Raw genomic sequence first — 21,707 nt, 5'->3', positions numbered from 1 at the left:
TAAAAGGATCCTTCTCAGAATGGCAGCTGGGGCCAAGTGGTGTTCCGCAATGCTCAGTGTTGGGAGCACAACCTTTTACTTTATACATTAACGATCTAGATCAAGGAACTGAGGGCATTCTGGCTAACGTTGCAGATGATACAAAGATAGGTAGAAGGACAGGTAGCATTGAAGAGGTGGAGAGGTGGCAGAAGGATTCAGACAGGTTAGGAGAGTGGGCAAAGAAGTGGCAGATAGAGTACAACGTGGGAAAGTGTGAGGTCATGCACTTTGGTCAGAAGAATAGAGGTATGGACTATGTTCTAAATGGGGAGGAAATTCAGAACTCTGAAGTGCAAAGAGACTTAGGAGATCTCATCCAGGATTCTCTCAAGGTCAACTTGCCTCTTGAGTCAATAGTTAGGAAGGCAAATTATTTTGAGAGGACTTGAATATAAAAGCAGAGATAGAATTCTGAGGCTCTATAAGGCTCTGGTCAGACCCCTTTTGGAATGAACTGTGTACGGTTTTGGGCCCCATATCTCAGGAAGGATGTCCTGGCCCTGGAGTGCGTTCAGAAGAGGTTCACGAGAATGGTCCCAGGAATGAAAAGCTTAACATATGGGGAATGTTTGAGGACTTTGGGTTTATATTTGATGGGGTTTAGAAGGATGAGGGTGGAAAATCTAACTGAACCATATAGAATACTGAATGGCTTGGACAGAGTGGATGTTGGGAAGGTGTTTCCATTGGTGGGAGAGACTAGGACCCGAGGGCAAAGCCTTAGAGTAAAGGGAGGACCTTTTAGAACAGAGATAAGGACAAACGTCTTCAACCAGAGAGTGGTGAATCTATCATTGCCACAGAAGGCTGTGGAGGCCAGGTCATTGAATATAATTAAGACTAAGATAGATAGGTTCTTGAGTATCAAGGGAGCAAAGGTTATGGGTAGAAAGCAGGAGAATGGGGGTGAGAAATTTATCAACCATGATTGAATAGTGGTGCAGACTCGATGGGATGAATGGCCTAATTTCTGTTCCTATGTCTTATGGTCTTAGACCTCTGTCTGTCTGTGGGGATCCAGTGACTATCCATGGTGAATGCCTGAGTATAACACTGGATTAACAGGTCATTGACATTACCCCTTCGACCACTGTCTGTCCGTGGGGATCCAGTGACTATCCATGGTGAAGGCCTGAGTGTAACACTGGATTACCAGGCCATTGACATTGCCCCTGAGAGCTCTGTCTGTCCGTGGGGATCCAGCGACTATCTATGGTGAATGCCTGAGTGTAACACTGGCAGTGCCCACCACTTTGATTGGCTGGCAGTTTCATCATTCCCACCCTGGACTGAAATGGGCCATAGACCTGAGGCTTCCCAAGTTAGCTCCTGACTGCAATGGAATAGCACCTGATGGAAAACTACCCAGGTTTCCCATCGGTTTTCCACTCGGTATCTGTGGTCAATGTCGATTCCCATCTGCTCTGCCTCCTTCTGCAGTGACTTTCAAATCAAATGGTTGACTCCATATTGTCTTTCCCTCATTCTTCAGAGAAAAGTGTGTCATTTCATCATTCTTTCTGTCCATTTTGCTATTTTGGGAGAAGGTGAGGACTGCAGATACTGGAGATCAGAGTCGAAAAGTGTAGTGCTGGAAAAGCGCAGCTGGTCAGGCAGCATCTGAGGAGCAGGAAAGTCAACGTTTTGAGCATAAGCTCTTCATCAGGATGCTGCCTGACCGGCTGTGCTTTTCCAGCACAACATTTTTTGACTTCCTGAGGTTTCGTACTTCCTGTTCACAGCTGAATATATTGCTGACTTCCATCAAAATGTACAAAAATAGTAATGAACGATTCATTGATGTAATTAATATAGCCTGTGTACCAAAGTCTTGCTCATCAATGTTATAAATCATCACGCATCACATTCTGTTTTTTTTAGATTACTTACAGTGTGGAAACAGGCCCTTCGGCACAACAAATCCACACCGACCCGCCGAAGCGCAACCCACCCATACCCCTACATTTACCCCTTACCTAATACTATGGGCAATTTAGCATGGCCAATTCACCTGACCCGCACATCATTGGACTGTGGGAAGAAAGCGGAGCACCCGGAGGAAACCCACGCAGACACGGGGAGAACGTGCAAACTCCACACAGTCAGTCGCCTGAGTCGGGAATTGAACCCGGGTCTCAGGCGCTGTGAGACAGCAGTGCTAACCACTGTGCCACCGTGCCGCCCACTCCTGTCATTAAGATGTCCCAAAGCATTCTACAGAGGAGGATTGATTTTTAAAATGTGACATTTGTTGTAACACAAGGGAATGAGTTAATGAATTTGTGTAGAGCAAGGCCCCACATTAATATCGGTGATAATGACCAGATCACTCTTTTGGCAGAAGTGGAAACGTTGGTTGAGGCACCAGTGAAGAGCTTCTCTGTCCTTGTTAAATTAATTACATAATATTACACATCTACCTGTGTTTGGGCATCAGTTAAATAGTTCATCTGAAAGGCAGCACCTCTGATAGTGCAGCACCCTCTCAGAATGGAGCTGAAATTTCAGCTGAGGTTGTGCATTCAGATTTGTGAAGTGTGGCCTGAATTCATGAAATCCTGACTCTGACCAAGACAGCCACTGCCCCCAATAACACAGACCCATCCAGCAATATACACGCTCAAATATTTCCCCCCAGAACGTGGTACCTTCTCCTTTATTCTATTTTGTCTTGAAGGAATCAAGAGGCCAAGACGCGGAAGTTCAGAAAAGAAACACATTGATGATAATCAATGACCTGTTTAGTGCTGGCACAGAAACCACTGCTACCACCGTGTGCTGGGGACTCCTTCTCATGATGAAATATCCGGGTATCCAGAGTAAGGGAATCACTAACTTTGTGTTTGTTAGTTGTTGTTGGTGTCCAATCTGTTACTTGATCATATGGACAGGACTAGTAAACTAGGCCCATGGTCAGTGTGAAATTGGTCATTTTAATCAGTAACACCTCAACTGGTTGCTCTCAGGAAGAGCTGATGGTGAGTGAGTCAGCAAGTGGAGTCTTTCTGAAATTGAGTTGAACCCAAGGTAACTCCCCCAGGCATGACGTGCACTGCAGATTCAGAGATTATACCCAGTGTGACACTCATAACAACATGATATCAATGTCAAAACCGCCATAAAGCTCATGCTATGGATGTTTCTCCTACGTTCCCCACAAATCCTGGAATCTTCTATCTGGAAGCCTAATGTGCTACTCCGTTTACTCTGTTCACTGATAAAACCCTCCAAAGGTAAACTGAACTCCCCAGGAGGTCTCTCTCTAATAATGTGCTTTAATAACACTCACCACGGTAACAGAAATACAAACAAGTTAATTATGAAACCACTTCAGACACAAAGTAAATCAATATGCCACTAGTTCAAAATTCAGAAATCCAAATAAATTATAATATTGTCTCACACACCCTACTTCACACGCAGATAATTGGAGTTAAGAGTCATGGAGCTTGACAGCATAGAAAAGGCTCCTTTTGCCCATTGAGCTTGTCCAGGTTAAAATCAGCCACCTCACTATTCTAATCCCATTTTCCAGCACTTGGCCCATAACCGTGTGTGCCTGAGGTGGCAAGATGTGGCTTTAAGAAAGAGCTTTTCCACTGGATTTCAGTTGCTGAACAAGATGAATTTCTATCCCGTTGTTTGACGGCAATTTCCCCAATCCAAGCTTTCTCTATTGCAGGGAAAGTTCAGGAAGAAATCGATCAGGTGATAGGAGCCGGACGAGCCCCTGTAACCGAAGACCGAAAGCAAATGCCTTACACTGAGGCTGTGATTCACGAAATCCCGAGATTTGCCAACATCGTCCCCATGAACCTTCCTCATTCAACAACCGAGGACACACATGTGAAAGGACATTTCATTCCAAAGGTAGTCCTGAATGATATAAACCAGCCGAGGGTTTCACACTTTGTGTCTGTGAGTAATTGGAAGTACCTTCAAACTAAAATAAAAAGTGACAGAAAAAGAAAACAAAAAAAAATTAAATGGGACTGATTTGGAAATTAGTGAATCGGGGGGTGGCAATTTTCATAGTGGAGGAATCCCAATGATATTTAAAATAAGTATGGGCCCAGCCTTGAGCACTGGAAACTAACAGGGTCAGGTACAACACTGGGGTCACACATCCCACTTCATTCACTCTCCATTGAAGTCAGGCTCAGAAACACATTCCAAATTATTGTTCTTGTTTACAGGGAACGTACGTGATTCCTGTCCTGACCTCAGTGCTGTGTGACAAAACTCAATGGAAAACTCCAAAGGAGTTTAACCCAGCTCACTTCCTGGATGCTGATGGGAATTTTGTGAAGAGAGATGCCTTCATGCCCTTCTCTGCAGGTAACTGGACAAGAGGGACATGTATTCCTGTTGTTAAATATTTCCATTTCTGAAGTAAGATGAGGAAGTGTTGAGATCAATCTTTATTTTGAACAGGCAGGAACTCCACAATGTCACAATTAGACATTTAGCACGGGTGAACGTGGTCTTGTATCTTGCTGCTACTGTTGCTGGTCCCATCTGGGACATTCCACTTCCTGCTGGGACCACGAGAGATATCTTGGATTGATTCACTGCCACCAATCCTTCTGATTGGTATCCATCTGTGTTACTGACATCCAATGGGGAAGGAGACTGACACAACGTCTTGAGCAGAAGGCAGCCTTAGTTTCGATGTACAGTAACTAGGTTTATTACATCTTACTGAATGACTAGTTGCATCATATCTGAGATACGATGATTTCCTCTTGTGAGATAATGTACAAAAGCTGACACTTTATAACTAGATGGGAGGAGCGCATCCCATGATGTCAATTAACCCTTTCAGGTCTGAACTGCTTTATACTCCAGGACACAAGGTGTTGGAGCTCATCGGGCCAATCAAGCCTTCTCTGCCATCCCATACAGTCATGTCTGACCTTGGACTTTGGTGAACCATTTCCCTCGGTTCACGGCCAGACCAGGAACCTATCCACCACAGGCTGAAGTGAGACTCCACAATTCAGGGATTGCTAATTCTAAGCATCTGCAATCCTTGAGCAATTTCACCTCACATCAGCTTTTTTATTCTGCTACTGTGCCACTGCATTTCAGATTCTCTGACCAACAGGAACAATATCTTTCCAGCTGCTCTAGAAAGCCCTTCTGGAATGTTGTCAACTTCAATGACACTGCCTCTCATTGTTCTCAACTTGTCACCTTGAGAGTATTGGATCAATTTATTTAACCTTTGAGGAAAAACCTCCTCATCCCAGGGACTGATCCAGTAAACATTCAGTGTACCAAAGCAAATATATCCCATCCTGAATGTGAAGACCAAAACTGCACACAGTGTTCCACATGTGAACTCATCAAATTGTCACTAATCTTCATCAAGTAAAGGTTATTGCTGCAGAGTCACATTCCACCATGACAACTGGTAGGATTTTAATTTAATTAATGAATCTACAGCATAAATCCACTCGAATTCTCACATTATGATCTGTACTGATGGCAATTTCAGACTAAGTCAGTTTCCAGATGAAACCTGGCTCTGTAGGCCTTAAGTCTTATTTCACTGTTTGGTTACTGCAGTGGTCAGTCACATAACATACTGACGTGTGGTAGCTCATGTAACAAAAGAACATCAAATCCAATTACACAAAATAATTGAAAACAAACAAAGTCTTTCGGTCTATGTAAGACATCCATATCATTATAAATAGTGAAAGGAAACAGGCAACAACATTTTCCCAGCAACACCTTTACAGACACTCAACTCTGGAGATGTGTCACTCCTATCTTCACATCAACAATTTTTACTGAACTGGTAAGATTGCAAACATTTCTTGTCAGTGACGTTCTATACATTTACCAAATGGAATTATCTCCATCTCTCCCAGAGATACAGAGAGGCGTTTCTCACTGAATTCTTTTAAAAAATGGAAGTTTGTTTTTGTCAAACATTTCCTGGGATTGCTAAAACCTCTTGCCAGTTCTAATAGTTTTAAGATTGCTGCATACCACTGCAGGTATGAATCTTTTCTTCTGAACTCAACTTACTCATGGTCTTTGTCATCTGTTTCTGTAGCTTGTAGCGTGGCATGATGGTTCAGTGGCTAGCACTGTTACCTCACAACCCCAGAGAGCTGGTTTCAATCCCAGCCTCAGGGGACTGTCTGTGTGGAGTTTGCACATTCTCCCCCTGTGTCTGTGTGGGTTTCCTCCCACACTCCAACGATATGCTGGTTAGGTGGTTTGGCAATGCTAAATAGTCCAGGGATGTGTAGGTTAGGTGGATTTACCATGGTAGGGATAGGGTCTGTATGAGATGCGTTTGGTGTGGACTTGATGGGCTAATGACCTGCTTCCACACTACAGGGATCCTAATAGCTCAACACTTATTTGTCCGGGTGTCTTACCTTGTCATTTAGCAGAAATCACATGATTTCTTGGAAAAGCTGTTTTCGACTCGCTGCTCATAATGACTTTCTGCCCCTTTTCAAAAAAAGTGTCACCTTTACAGCACTAAGACCAAAAGCCCATTTGCCTCTACTTCAGAACACAAGTTCCCAAACAACATGTTCTAATCCTTTATCACAGTTACCATGGAAATACTGCTAATCCCAGTGAAACCCTGTCTAGTTTGCAGATTGTTTGGCCGATATGTAATTGCAGATGCACAGATCTGTGACTCTCTCTCTCTCTCTCTTAGCAGCCCTGAGTACTGGCCGAGCAAGCAGCTCAGCTTAAGGTATATTCGGATGAGGACAATTACTGATCTTACCAACAACACCCCTCACCCCATGAAAGGATAAAAGTAAAAGAATGTGAGCTCCTAGTAATCATCTTTCTTACAACCTTTCCTGGGTTAACTAATTTGTGATCCTTGCTTGGCCTCCATCATGTGACTACAAGAAGTGTCATGGTGGCTTAGTGGTTAGCACTGCTGACTCACAGTGTCGGAGGGCCCAGGTTCGATTCCAGCCTCAGGCGACTGTCAATGTGGAATTTGCACATTCTCCCCATGTCTGCGTGGGTTTCCTCCCACAGTCCAAAGATGTGCAAGTTTGGGTGAATTAGCCCTGCTAAATTGTGCCGTCGTGTTCAGGAATGTGCAGGCAGGGTGGGTGCTGGGCCTCCTCCATCGCCAAACCTTAACCACCTGACGCCTGGAGGAAGAAAGCCTCATCTTCTGCCTTGGGACCCTGCAACCACACAGGATTAATGTGGATTTCACCAGTTTCCCCATTTTCCCTCCCCCCACCTTATTCCCAGTCCCAGGCCTCCACCTCGGCATCGCCCTCATGACCTGTTCATTTCCTTTCCACCAATCTGCTCCACGCTCCAACCCAACCTGTCACCTTCTCCCCCCACCTTCATCTATCACATTCCCAGCTTCCTTACCCCCAAGCCTCACGCCCCTCCCATTTATCTCTCAGCCCCAGCCCACAATCCCCATTCCTGATGAAGGGCTTATGCCCGAAATGCCGATTTTCCTGCTCCTCGGATGCTGCCTGAACTGCTGTGTTTTTCCATTGTCACCCTTTTCGACTCTGATTCCCAGTGTCTGCAGTCCTCACTTTCCCCTGGGCTAGCCATGGGACATGCAGGGTCCCAGGGATGGGATTGGTCTGAGTAGGATGCACTTGGGAGAGTCGGTGCACAGTCGATGGGCCGAATGTCCACGTTCTGCACCACAGGGGGTTCTACGATTCTAAGTGCCTCTTCACTCTTCCGGACTCATCTCTTAATGGGCTCGGCCACAATGCGGTGCTAATGCCGAACGGGACGGCAGGCAGCGAGAGCTGGGTTCTGTCACCATGGGTGAGGTGAAGCGAGTGAGTCAGCAGCTTTGGACCATCCTGCACTGTTCCAGTTTCCCAGCACCATCCAGCCCCCCCACAGCCAGCTTCTCATTGCACACATCTTCATCAGGGTCTACGCAACACACCCAGAGAATAGCAGGTACGCCAACGTGGCAGCTCCTCAGACTCTCATTGAAAGACTGTTGCAGCTTGGGAAATGGACTGGGTCACAGGGAGATGAGGACGTTGGGTAAGATGAAGGAGCAAGTCATCAGAGTTAAACAGAATGCGAGGCCACCTTATTGAAATGGACCCAGACCAGAGGGTACAATCGAGAATAAGGAGGGAGCCCACTTAGCAAAGAGATGAACAGGAATTGCTTTTTCTCTCAGAGGGTGGTCTGCACGTCTTTGGCTGCCGTGGGTGCACCAGTGTAGGGCTGGCATCGATCGCCAGGGACACTACTGTATGGATGAGGTGCAGGTTGGTAGCTGATGATGGTGGTGCCCACTACCCCGTCCAGTGCAGAGCTGGCTGTACTCCTGAATTACGGAAACCCTCACACGAAGCATTTGAAGGAAGGGAGGAGCCCGTAGATCTTTGGAGTTTGGAAGTAGGACAGACAGAGAGCCCCCGGGGTGCAGTGACAGAGGGCACTGTGGTCTGAACAAACTCACTCTTGACGTCGCAGGAACCAAGAACCCCCACACACACAGGGCATGAGACAGGGGCAATGGTGGTGTGGTGGGTGTCACCGTACTGATGACCTTGGAGCAGGAGGTGGCTCTTGAAACCAACAAGGCGTCAAATTGCCAGGAAGTCACCAAGGGCAAGCTGGGCATCTGTCCGAGGGAGAGGGTGAAAGGTCTCACTGCCCTCTGTCTGATGGGGACAGAGCTCCCTCCTCCCTGATGCAGTCCTGTCATGTGCTTCCACAGCTACCAGGAACAAACTGGGCACTGCACCGGGACATAGGAGGCCATTCAAGTGGGGAGGGCAAAGGAGAGAAACGGTAGAGATACAGATGGCATCCTTGGTGAGCAGGATCTAGAGTCATGCATTGTTTGTTACCAGCCCAGTGCCATGGTAAAGGACATCTCAAATCAGTTTGAGAGGATCTTGGAGTGGGAGAGGGAGGATCCAATAGCTGTGGTCCATGTTGGCACCGTAACATAGGCAAGAGTTGGCAAGAGGACTTTGGAAAAAGACTTTGTCTGTACACCCTATCCATGCCCCTCATGATTTTATAAACCTCTATAAGGTCACCCCTCAGCCTCCAACGCTCCAGGGAAAACAATCCCAGCCTCTCCCTGTAGCTCAAATCCTCCAACCCTGGTAACATCCTTGTAAATCCTTCCTGCACCCTGTCAAGTTTCGCAATATCCTTCTTATAGGAAGGCGACTGGAATTGAACGCAGTTTTCCAAAAGTGGCCTCATCAGCGTCCTGCACAACTGCAGCATCACCTCCCAATTCCTACACCCATCGTTCTGACCAATGAAGGCATGCATATCAAACGCCTTCCTCACCAACCTATCTGCCTGTGACTCCACTGTCAAGGGAATATGCACGTGCACCCCCTAGGTCTCTTTGTTTAGCAACACTCCCCAGGGCCTTACCATAAACTGAAAAGTCCTGCTCTGGCTTGCTTTTCCAAAATACAACACCTCACATTTATCTAAATTAAACTCCATCTGTCCTGTGGTCCATCTTACCAAGGTCCTGCTGTACTCTGAAATAATCTTTTTCACTGTCCACTACACCATCTATTTGCAAACTTACTAACCATACCTCCTATGTTCATTTCCAAATCATTTATACAAATGATGAAAAGTCGAGGACCCAGCACCGATCCTTGTGGCACTCCACTGGTCACAGGCCTCCAGTCTAAAAAACTACGGTCCACCACCACCCTCTGTCTCCTATCTTCAAGCCAATTCTGTATCCAATTGACTAGCTCTCCCTGGAGTCCATGTGGTCAAACCTTGCTAACCAGTCTACCTTATGGAATCTTGTCAAACGCCTTACTGAAGTCCAGAAGACAATACCGACCATTCTCCCTTTGTTCTTCATCACTTCTTCAAGAAACTCAATCATGTTAGTGAGACATGATTTCATCCCAGAACTACCTGCACTGTCTCTGAACTCTCGTTATCTGATTCTTGAAGGTCTCCCGCTATCCAACCGTCCCTTTACCTGTGAATAACCTCCCCCAATTACCTTTTGAAAGTTCCTGTCTAATATCGTCAAACTCGGCCTTAATCCAGTTTAGAACTCTAACTGTTTGACCAGTTCTATCCTTTTCCATAACTGTTTTAAAACTAATAGAAATTACGATCACACAGCCCAAAGTGCTCCCATGCCTCGGTCACTTTCCCTATCTTCTTTCCTAACGGAATAATACCATGAGCTGGGATCATAATAGTTTGTGTGGGAGAGCAGAGTGGAGGGAAAGGATCAGCAAGGATCTTACTAAAAGGGGCGGGGAGGGGTCGAGTGACCGAACACTGTGTGTGTGTGTGCGTGTGTGTGTCTGCGTGTGTCCGTGTGTGTGTGTGGGTGTGTGTCTGTGGGTGTGTGTCTGTGCGTGTATTGGTGTGTGTCCGTGTGTGTGTGTGTGTGTGTGTGTGTGTTTATGTCTGCGTGTGTGTCTCTGTGTGTCTGTGTGTGTGTATTGGTGTGTGTGTGTGTCTGTATCAGTGTATGAGTGTGTGTGTCTGTGTGTGTCTGTGTGTGTTGTGTGTGTGTGTGTGTGTGTGTGTGTCTCTGTGTGTATATGTGTGTGTTGGTGTGTGTGTGTGTCTGTATGTGCGCCTGTGTGTCCGTGTGCCTGTATGTGCGCCTGTCTGTGTGTGTATGTTTATGTGTGTGGATGTGTGTGCGAGAGTATGTGCATGTGCGTGTCTGTGTGCGTGTGTGTCTGTGTGTGTCTATGTGTGTCTGTCTGTGTGTGCCTGTGTGTATGTGTGTGTCTGTGTGTGCCTGTCTGTGTGTGCAAGTGTCTGTGTATGTGTGTGTGTCTGTGTGTGTGTCTGTGTGTGTCTGTCTGCCTGTGTGAGTGTTTGTGTGTGTCTGTCTGTCTGCCTGTGTGAGTGTTAGTGTGTGTGTGTGTGTGTGTGTCTGTGTGTGTGTGTGTGCACCGGGTTTGTGCTGTGTCTTGCTGATGGGACCCAGCGACAGGCCCAGTCGGTCTTTCACTGCTGGGTTTATAAAGGTGGGACTCGATTATCCTATCTCTACGAGGTAAAAACAATGACTGCAGATGCTGGAAACCAGATTCTAGATTAGTGGTGCTGGAAGAGCACAGCAGTTCAGGCAGCATCCGAGGAGCAGTGAAATCGACGTTTCGGGCAAAAGCCCTTCATCAGGAATAAAGGCAGTGAGCCTAAAGCGTGGAGAGATAAGCTAAAGGAGGGTGGGGGTGGGGAGAAAGTAGCATCGGTGAGTGGGGGAGGGGATGAAGGTGATAGGTCAGGGAGGAGGGTGGAGTGGATAGGTGGAAAAGGAGATAGACAGGTAGGACAGGTCATGGGGACAGTGATGAGCTGGAAGTTTGGAACTAGGGTGAGGTGGGGGAAGGGGAAATGAGGAAACTGTTGAAGTCCATGTTGATGCCCTGGGGTTGAAGTGTTCCGAGGTGGAAGATGAGGCGTTCTTCCTCCAGGTGTCTGGTGGTGAGGGAGCGGCTGTGAAGGAGGCCTAGGACCTCCATGTCCTTGGCAGAGTGGGAGGGGGAGTTGAAATGTTGGGCCATGGGGCGGTGTGGTTGATTGGTGCGGGTGTCCCGGAGATGTTCCCTAAAGCGCTCTGCCAGGAGCCGTCCATTCTCCCTAATGTAGAGGAGACCGCATCGGGAGCAACGGATACAATAAATGATATTAGTGGATGTGCAGATAAAACTTTGATGGATGTGGAAGGCTCCTTTAGGGCCTTGGATGGAGGTGAGGGAGGAGGTGTGGACACAGGTTTTACAGTTCCTGCTGTGGCAGGGGAAGGTGCCAGGATGGGAGGGTGGGTTGTAGGGGGGCGTGGACTTGACCAGGTAGTCACAGAGGGAAGGGTCTTTGCGGAAGGCGGAAAGGGATGGGGAGGAAAATATATCCCTGGTGGTGGGGTCTTTTTGGAGATGGCGGAAATGTTGGCGGATGATTTGATTTATGCGAAGGTTGGTAGGGTGGAAGGTGAGCACCGGGGGCGTTCTGTCCTTGTTACGGTTGGAGGGGTGTGGTCTGAGGGCGGAGGTGCAGGATGTGGACGAGATGCGTTGGAGGGCATCTTGAACCACATGTAAAGGGAAATTGCAGTCTCTAAAGAAGGAGGCCATCTGGTGTGTTCTATGGTGGAACTGGTCCTCCTGGGAGCAGAAACGGCGGAGGCGGAGGAATTGGAAATACGGGATGGGACTTTTGCAAGAGGTAGGGTGGGAAGAGGTGTAATCCAGGTAGCTGTGGGAGTCAGTGGGTTTGTAAGAAATGTCAGTGTCAAGTCGGTCATCATTAATGGAGATGGAGAGGTCCAGGAAGCGAAAGGAGGTGTCATAGATTAGATTAGATTAGATTACTTACAGTGTGGAAACAGGCCCTTCGGCCCAACAAGTCCACACTGACCTGCCGAAGCGCAACCCACCCATACCTCTACATTTACCCCTTATCTAACACTACGGGCAATTTAGCATGGCCAATTCACCTGACCCGCACATCTTTGGACTGTGGGAGGAAACCGGAGCACCCGGAGGAAACCCACGCAGACACGAGGAGAACGTGCAAACTCCAAACAGTCAGTCGCCTGAGTCGGGAAATGAACCCGGGTCTCAGGCGCTGTGAGGCAGCAGTGCTAACCACTGTGCCACCTGCCGCCCATGTGGTCCAACTAAATTTAAGGTCAGGGTGTAATGTGTTGGTGAATTTCATGAATTGCTCAACCTCCTCGCGGGAGCACAAGGTGGCTTCAATGCAGTCATCAATGTAGCGGAGGAAGATGTGGGGAGTGGTGCCGGTGTAATTACGGAAGATCAACTGTTCTACGTGGCCAACAAAGAGACAGGCATAGCTGGGGCCCATTCGGGTGCCCATGGCCTACCCCTTTGGTCTGGAGGAAGTGGGAGGATTCAAAGGAGAAATTGTTAAGGGTGAGGACCAGTTCGGCCAAACGAATGAGAGTGTTGGTGGAAGGGTACTGTTGGGGACGTCTGGAGAGGAAAAAACGGAGGGCTTGGAGGCCCTGGTCATGGTGGATGGAGGTGTAGAGGGATTGGATATCCATGGTGAAGATGAGGCGTTGGGGGCCGGGGAAACGGAAGTCTTGGAGGAGGTGGAGGGCATGGGTAGTGTCTCGAAAGTGTGTGAGGAGTTCCTGGACTAGGGGGGATAGGACAGTGTCGAGGTAGGTAGGAATGAGTTCAGTGGGGCAGGAGCATGCTGAGACAATGGGTCGGCCAGGGTGGTCAGGCTTGTGGATCTTGGGAAGGAGGTAGAACCGGGCAGTGCGGGGTTCCCGGAATATGAGGTTGGAAGCTGTGGGTGGGAGATCTCCTGAGGTGATGAGGTTCTGTATGGTCTGGGTGATGATGGTTTGGTGATGGTGGGGGTGGGGTAATGGTCAAGGGGGCAGTAGGAAGAGGTGTCCTTGATCGGCGTTTGGCTCCAGCGGTGTAAAGGTCAGTGCGCCAGACTACCACTACGCCCCATTTATCCGCTGGCTTGATGGTGAGGTTGGGATTGGAGCAGAGGGATTGGAGGGCTGCGCGTTGTGAGGGTGAGAGGTTGGAGTGGGGGGGGTGGGTAGACAGGTTGAGGCGGTTAATGTCCCGGCGGCAGTTGGAAATGAAGAGGTGAAGGGCAGGTAATAGGCCAGCGCGGTGTGTCCAGGTGGATGCAGTGTGTTGGAGGTGGGCGAAGGGGTCCTCGGAAGGTGGGCGGGAATCCTGATTGTGAAAGTAAGCTCAGAGGCGGAGGCGACGGAAGAATTGTTCAATGTCACGGCATGTATTAAATTCATTGATGCGTGGACGGAGGGGGATGAAGGAGACTCCTTTGCTGAGGACTGATCGTTCATCCTCAGTGAGGGGGAGGTCTGGGGGGATGGCGAGAACTCGGCAGGGCTGGGAGCTGGGATCTGATGGGGGTGTGGAGCTGGGAGTGGGGGCGGAGCCAGTAACGGGAGTAGGTGCGGTGGTGGGGGGAATGGGGGTGGAGTCATGGACAGGGGTAGTGTTCCCCTCAGGGTTCTGGGGGCTGGGGATAGTGACAGTGGGGTCGGTGGGGGGGGGGGGGCATGTCAGCAGAATGCAGGTGAGTGGCGCTGATGGGGGCGGAATTGGTGGTGACCATGGCAGTTGGGGTGGCAGAAATCATTGAGTGTGTGGCATCAGCGATGATGTGAGGGGCGGAAGTGATGTCACGTGTGATGCATGAGGAATTGTGAGGGGCGGAAGTGGCTGTGGGAGTGGCCATGATGAGGGTGGAAGTGGCATCATCAATCAGCGTGGGGGTGGTAGCTGCATCAGCCGCATGGCTAATGGCATCTGAGTCATTTCCGAGGCCAGGGGAATCTTCTGGAATGTTTGAGGAGTGCTGGTTATGGAGGTGGGAAGATAAAAGTTTGTTGTACTTACAGTTTTTGATGTTTGAGATGGAATTGAAATACTGTTTGTTGAGAATATGAATTCTATCTCTACGCTAACTGCGACACAATCGTTTACTGTTTGCACAAAGCGTAATTCCATCAGCTTGTCTCCGAAACACTCTCCCGTGAATGATAACAATTCCAAGGAACATTTTCTCCAGTTGTATGAAGAAGCTGGAATCCCATCGAGAGGCGTGAGTCCACTGACCACTCAACCAATCCAACTCGTTCATTTTGAGAAAACTTTACACACGTAGCATTGACTTAATCGGGTTATTGAAATGCTTTCAAATGGATACATTACAACTACCGAATGGTGAAGCCTTGTTCTTTAACAATAACCAGCACGTTTCACTGATTCTGAATGAGGGAGACCACCTTCCATTAGTCAGACTCCTACCCAATCACATACACATCCTCAGGGAGCTGAAAACTCTGTCAGATTAATCTAAATATCTAATAAAGTTAATCATGGATGTGATGATTAAATATCTAATAAACGTGCTCTATACCCAATTAGTGCAATGTCATTATTGGAAAATGGAACTCAAAGTGGGTGGTGTGACAGTGCAGTCAGATAGCTCCTGGGTATATATTCATTACCGTTTGGTGCTGCCTCATTGCTAACTACGTTATTGATCAAATAGTGAGTCAGCAGAAATGCGCAGAGATATGTGCAGACTCAACACCTGAATCTTTCTGAAAGGTGGAACTTTTATTTCATGCTTGTTATGCTTAAACATAAGGAATAGATTGGATCAGGCCATGGTAATGTCCCTACCTCTGAGCAAGGCAGCCTGAGTCCAAGTCCCACCTCTACCAGAGGGGTGTAATAACATCTCTGAATGGGTCGATTGGAAAATATCTCGTCATGTCATTGGAATAAAGTTCAACTTGAATAGGGCACAGAATAGGGGCTGAATATGGAAATAGGGTGATGTGTCAATCTGCCATCGTCCATTTCACCCTTCCTGGTTGTAATCTTCACTCGTGTGGGTGAAATTGACAGAAAGTAATAGCACACCACAGTGAGAGATGGACAAGTCTTGCCCTCTCATTCTTTGGGCAGTGTATATAACAGATGCCAAGCTGGCATTGCACCCTTCCCATTGTCACTCCATCGGGTCCATTCTCAGAAGGCGCCTGAGAGAAAGTGATCTTCCCTCTTAGGATCATAAAGCCCTTCCTGTAAACATAGAGGCCATTCGGCCTATTGACTCTGCACCGACCCTCCAAAGAGCATCCCACCCAGACCCACCCCATGCCTGTAACTGTAACTCTGCATTTCCCATGGCTAACCCATCCAGCCTGCACATCCTTGGACACTGTGGACAATTTAAGTACGGCCAATCCATCCTAACCTGCACATCTTAGGAGAAAACCAGAGCGCCCAAGGGAAAGCCCGTGCAGACATGGGGAGATTATGTAAACTCCACACAGACAGTCACCCAAGGAAGATCACAGCCTTTCCCAGCAATTCAAATTCTCCAGGCTCGGTAACCTCCTTGTAAATCCTTTCCAGCTGACTAGCATCCTTCCCATAGGAGGGTGACCGTGTTGGGCCGAAGGGCCTGTGTCCACACTGTAAGTAATCTAATCTAAAAAGAAGTGTACGCAGTACTCCAAATGTGGCCTAAGTGCTTTAAGACCTGAACAAATAGGAGCAAGAGTAGGTCATTTGATACCTTGAGCCCGCACTACCATCCCGTCCGATCATGGTTGAGCTGAAATTCCTCAAACCCACATTTCTGCTCTTTCTCCCAACCCTCAATTCCAAACCCCCCTTCCCCCCCCCCCACATCAAGAATCGATCTGATTAGATTCCCTACAGTGTGGAAACAGGCCCAACAAGTCCACACTAACCCTCCGAAGAGCAACCCACCCAGACCCACGTCCCTCTGACTAATGCACCTAACACTACAGGCAATTTAGCACGGCCAATTCACCGTAACCTGCACGGCTTCGGACTGTGGAAGGAAACCGGAGCACCCGGAGGAAGCCCACACAGACACGGGGAGAATGCTACACCGACAGTCGCCCGAGGCTAGAATTGAACCTGGGACCCTGGCGCTATGAGGCAGCAGTGCTAACCACTGAGCCACCGTGCCGCCCAATCTATCGGAGCCTTAAATATCCACAACGACTCTGCCCCCAATACCTCTCTGTGGAATTCCAAAGACACTCAATGTTCAGAGTGAAGGAGTCCCTGCTAATCGAAATCTTTAATTGGTGCCTCTTTATTCTGAGACCATGCCCTCTTGTCCTTGATTCACCAGTGAGGGGAAACATCCTCTCAGCAAACCACCGAAGAATCCCCTATGTCCCAATGAGATCACCTCTCATTCTCCTGAACTGCAGAGGGTAGAGTCCCTGCCTGTTTAACCTTTGCTCAAACATCCTCCGTATCAGGGAATCGTCCTAGTGAATCTTCTCTGAGCTGCCTGTAGTGAAATAATATCCTTTCGTTAAATAAAGGGACCAAAACTGCTCACAGTGCTCCAGATGCAGTTAGCACCAGATTTCCCACTGCCCAGTCCTGCACGTTAAATGGCATTGCCATTCAATTGCATTGCAAAGTCACTTTCGCAGTACGATATCCCTACCCTTATAAGGACCCACATTCTATTAGCCCTTCCTGATTTCCTGCTGCCCCTGTGTGTTAGCCGTCGGTGTTTTGTGCAAAAGTATCCCTAAGTCCCTTTGTGATGCACATTTCTCCATTTACATAATAATACCCTTCACATTCTCCCACATTATACTGCATTTGTGGGCGGCACAGTGGTTAGCACTGATGCCTCACAGCGCCTGAGACCCGGGTTCAATTCCCACCTCAGGCGACTGTCTGTGTGGAGTTTGCACATTCTCCCCGTGTCTGCGTGGGTTTCCTCCCGCAGTGCAAAAATGTGTGGGTGAGGTGAATTGGCCGTAGTGTTAGGTGAAGGGGTAAATGTAGGGGGGTGGGTTGCGCGTTGGTGTGGACTTGTTGGGCCGAGGGGCCTGTTTCCACACTGGAAGGAATCTAATCTAAGCATCCTTACAAAGGTGATGGAAGGTTCAGTACAGCTCAGCCCGCTTCTGACAACTTTGTTGAACAATATTTACAGGATCGGTTGGCGGTGTGGAATATGTCAGCGATCAGAGTGACACACATCCACAAGACTAAAATCAGGCCCTTGAAAACAGAATCAGGGAACAAAGAAATGGCAGGAGAATTGAATTGGTACTTCAGATCTGTGTTCACTGGGGAAGACACAAGCAATCTCCCTGAGGTAACAGTAGCTGAAGGATCTGAACTTAAGGGAATTTATATTTGCCAGGATTTGGTGTTGGAGAGACTGTTAGGTCTGAAGGTTGATAAGTCCCCGGGGCCTGATGGTCTACATCCCAGGGTACTGAAGGAGGTGGCTCGGGAAATCGTGGATGCGTTGGTGATTATTTTCCAGAGTTCAATAGATTCAGGATCAGTTCCTGCGGATTGGAGGGTGGCTAATGTTATACCACATTTTAAGAAAGGTGGGAGAGAGAAAGCAGGAAATTATAGACCAGTTAGTCTGACCTCAGTGGTGGGAAAGATGCTGGAGTCTATTATAAAGGATGAAATTACTGCACATCTGGATAGTAGTAACAGGATAGGTCAGATTCAGCATGGATTTATGAAGGGGAAATCACGCTTGACTAATCTTCTGGAATTTTTTGAGGATGTAACTCTGAAGATGGATGAGGGAGATGCAGTAGATGTAGTGTATCTGGACTTTCAGAAAGCTTTTGATAAAGTCCCACATAGGAGGTTAGTGAGCAAAATTAGGACGCATGGTATTGGGGGCAAAGTACTAACTTGGATTGAAAGTTGGTTGGCTGACAGGAAACAAAAAGTAGTGATAAACGGCTCCATTTCGGAATGGCAGGCAGTGACCAGTGGGGTACCGCAGGGATCAGTGCTGGGACCACAGCTTTTTACAATATATGTTAATGATATAGAAGATGGTATTAGTAATTACATTAGCAAATTTGCTGATGATACTAAGCTGGATGGCAGGGTGAAATGTGATGAGGATGTTAGGAGATTACAGAGTGACCTGGACAGGTTAGGTGAGTGGTCAGATGCATGGCAGATGCAGTTTAATGTGGATAAATGTATGGTAATCCACTTTGTGGCAAGAACAGGAAGGCAGATTACTACCGCAATGGAATTAATTCAGGTAAAGGGGCAGTACAAAGAGACCTGGGTGTTCTTGTACACCAGTCAATGAAGGTAAGCATGCAGGTACAGCAGGTAGTGAAGAAGGCTAATAGCATGCTGGCCTTCATAACAAGAGGGATTGAGTATAGAAGCAAAGAGGTTCTCCTCGTATCTGCTTGGGTTTTCTCCGGGTGCTCCAGTTTCCTCCCACCGTCCAAAGACGTGTAGGTCATGCGATATGGCCGTGCTAAATTGCCCGTAGTGTTAGGTGTATTAATCAGAGGGAAATGGGTCTGGGTGGGTTACTCTTCAGAGAGTTGCTGTGGGCTGGTTGGGACGAAGGGCCTGTTTCTACACTGTAGGGAATCTAACCTATTTTGTTTATGCTACAAACCTGGTGATCGGTTGTCCACAAAGTCTGGCACTGGAAGTCTGGATAGGAGCCGTTGAGGCCAATTTTGAGGGGTGTTGAATGTTTTAATTTTACTGTGTTGTTAATACAGGAACAGGGAGAAAAACAAACAGAAATGGCTGGAAAAGCCAAACAGGTCGGGTAGCATCCGTGAAGAGAAATCTGAGCAATCCTTTCGGCTCTGGTGACCCCTTCCCTCAGAACGTCTGGGATCCGAAACGTTAACTCTGATTGCGCTTCACAGATGCTCAGAGAAAGTGAGGACTATGGTGTTGGAGAGTGAGAGTCTACAAGGGTGGCGCTGGAAAAGCACAGCAGGTCAAGCAGCACCCGAGGAGGAGGAGGAGGAGCGTCGACGTTTCGGGTATAGGCCCCGGATGAAGGGCTTACACCCAGAACGTCGGGTCTCCTGCTTCTCGGATGCTGCCTGACCTGCTGCGCTTTTCCAGCAACTTCCGGCTTTGTCCTGCCGACCTGCCACTCTGCCGACCCGCAGTAGGCCCACACAGAACATGGGGAAATCAAACTTGGCCAAACTATACCGGAAACACCCAAGATGCCTCAGCATTGACCAAACAGGCTGACAAGTGAAACCAGACAGGACCGTCGTCACTCGCAGACAAGGGAATACACCTCCCAAAACACACTAACAATATGCTTCCTGGACCCAGTCAACACAGCTGTCCCAAACCCCAAGGACACAGCAATACAAAGGACTGGTCAGAGAGAAATGCACCAGAATACCTCGCTCCCAGGACAGGTAACTGGATTACTTAATTTCCAAATACATTGTATCTTTCCCCATTTTAACTAACCTTATTGTACAAGATGCCTATAAAACCTGGCTTCACCCTCAGCTCAGGGAAGAGAGCCCTTGATTTCCCTGTACAGGCTGTCAGTTCAGTGTCAGCCCAGTCAGCTTCTCTTCCAGCCAGATCACTTGTACTCAACAGCTTGTCAACTTCACCCAATCTGGCTCGTGTGGTCTCTGCTGTATTGGGCTAATTTCTCCGACAGTCCCTGATTTACAGTACCTGCAGTTCCTTCAGATCATTTATGCACGCCCGGACTCTCAGCCGCACCGCATGCTGCCCTCGAAGCGGCTGCGGGGGGGAAGAGACTGTCACACATCTCCTTCTGGAATGTGCCTATGCCGAGGAAGTCTGGAGAGGAATGCAGTGGTGTTTGTCGAGGTTCGTCCCGAGCAGCGCCGTGACGCGGGACTCCGTGCTCTACGGTCTGTTCCCCGGGACGCACACCGAGACAAACATCAACTGTGCCTGGAGGGTCATCAACTCGGTGAGGGACGCTCTCTGGGTGGTCCGAAACCTGTTGATCTTCCAGCTGAAGGAGTTGACCCCGACTGAGTGTTGCAGACTGGCACAGGACTACGTGTTGAGGGACGCGCTGAAGCTTGGGGCAGCTGCCGCCAAGGCGCGGTGGGGAAAGACCACCGTGTAACATCTACCTGCCTAAAGAAGAACAGGGGGCCCATGCAGTCATCTGGGCTCTGCTGACGCCTCAGCAGAGTTATTGTTCAAGATTCTATGACCCAAAAGTACTGTCCAATCGACCATTAGACTACTGAGATTTGTAGACATGGGCTGGTTGAGTCAGCGTTCTGCATATTGCATATAGCTGAAGTGACATAACACTCGATATCACTCACCAGGGCCGAAGTACCTCACATCGCACCAGCGCTGAAATTCAAACACCACATTAAATATTTGCATTAGTCAGAAAGCATCTTTATTTTGTCTCAATGGGCAACCTCCTGCTAATGGAAAATAAACACATTGTTACTGCATCTTGAGAGGGGGCCGTGTCCAACGTGGAACAGATGAGCAGTGGGGTCAGTTGTGAGGCTGGTGATTTTATGAATATTACCACCTGGAGCACTGAACGGGCACTTTGGTGACCCTTAGGCGTCCATCGTTGTTGGGCGTCCAGCACAATTTCCAAACAGAGACAGGTGTGAGAAGAATCCAACAATGCCTTGGTGTAGAATTCCTACTGTGTGGAAAGAGGCCATTTGGCCCATTGAGTCTGCAGTGACCCATCAAAGAGTAGCCAACCCGCCTCGACACTATCCCTGCAGCTCCCACAGCCAACCCACCTGGCTCGCACATGATGGGCAATTTAGCACGGCCAACCCACCTAAACCTAACCTGACTGTGGGAGGAAACTGGAGCACCCGGAGGAAACCCACGCAGACAGGGGGAGAACGTGCAAACTCCACACAGACAGTCGCCCAAGGCTGGAATCGAACCCGGGTCCCTGGCGCAGTGAGGCAGCAGTGCTAACCACTGAGCCACTGTGTGGTGTTGGTTCTAAACCCCACAGTACAAAGTGTAATGCACTGGAGAGGAGGCAAACAAAAAAAATGGGTTGGAAGGATGACACCATGGCAAGAGAGAAGGGCCAGGCTTCCAGTCTCCAACCCAGGGAGGAGTGAGGGCTGTCCTAATGGGCAGCTTCAAAGCAAAATCGATAGGGTGGGGGGAGGTTCAATGGGATAAAATGCAGAGAAAATGCTTCACTTGCAAGAGACTTGAAGCAGGGCCCACAGGATTGTCACTGTTAACTCTGAGGTGAGAATTGAAAAGCACTCCTCGCCCCCTCCCCTCTCTGCCCGCTGAATGTAGGGAATGGCAGAGAGATTGAGA

General features: G+C 48.4%; 1 protein-coding gene across 1 annotated transcript in view; it reads left to right on the top strand.

Moving 5' to 3' along the window:
* The window catches only part of LOC132832569 (cytochrome P450 2K1-like), a 28,561-nt gene extending 24,128 nt beyond the window's left edge, over positions 1-4,433 (top strand). Inside the window, exons 9-11 of the mRNA XM_060850661.1 lie at positions 2,720-2,861; positions 3,725-3,912; positions 4,239-4,433. Coding sequence (XP_060706644.1) covers positions 2,720-2,861; positions 3,725-3,912; positions 4,239-4,433 — 525 coding nt within the window. The remainder of the gene's footprint in view (positions 1-2,719; positions 2,862-3,724; positions 3,913-4,238) is intronic.
* Positions 4,434-21,707: the final 17,274 nt, after the last annotated feature.

Source organism: Hemiscyllium ocellatum, chromosome 35 (assembly GCF_020745735.1).
Source record: "Hemiscyllium ocellatum isolate sHemOce1 chromosome 35, sHemOce1.pat.X.cur, whole genome shotgun sequence".
In the NCBI taxonomy this organism is placed as follows: domain Eukaryota; kingdom Metazoa; phylum Chordata; class Chondrichthyes; order Orectolobiformes; family Hemiscylliidae; genus Hemiscyllium; species Hemiscyllium ocellatum.
This window is presented reverse-complemented; position numbering and strand designations above follow the sequence as displayed.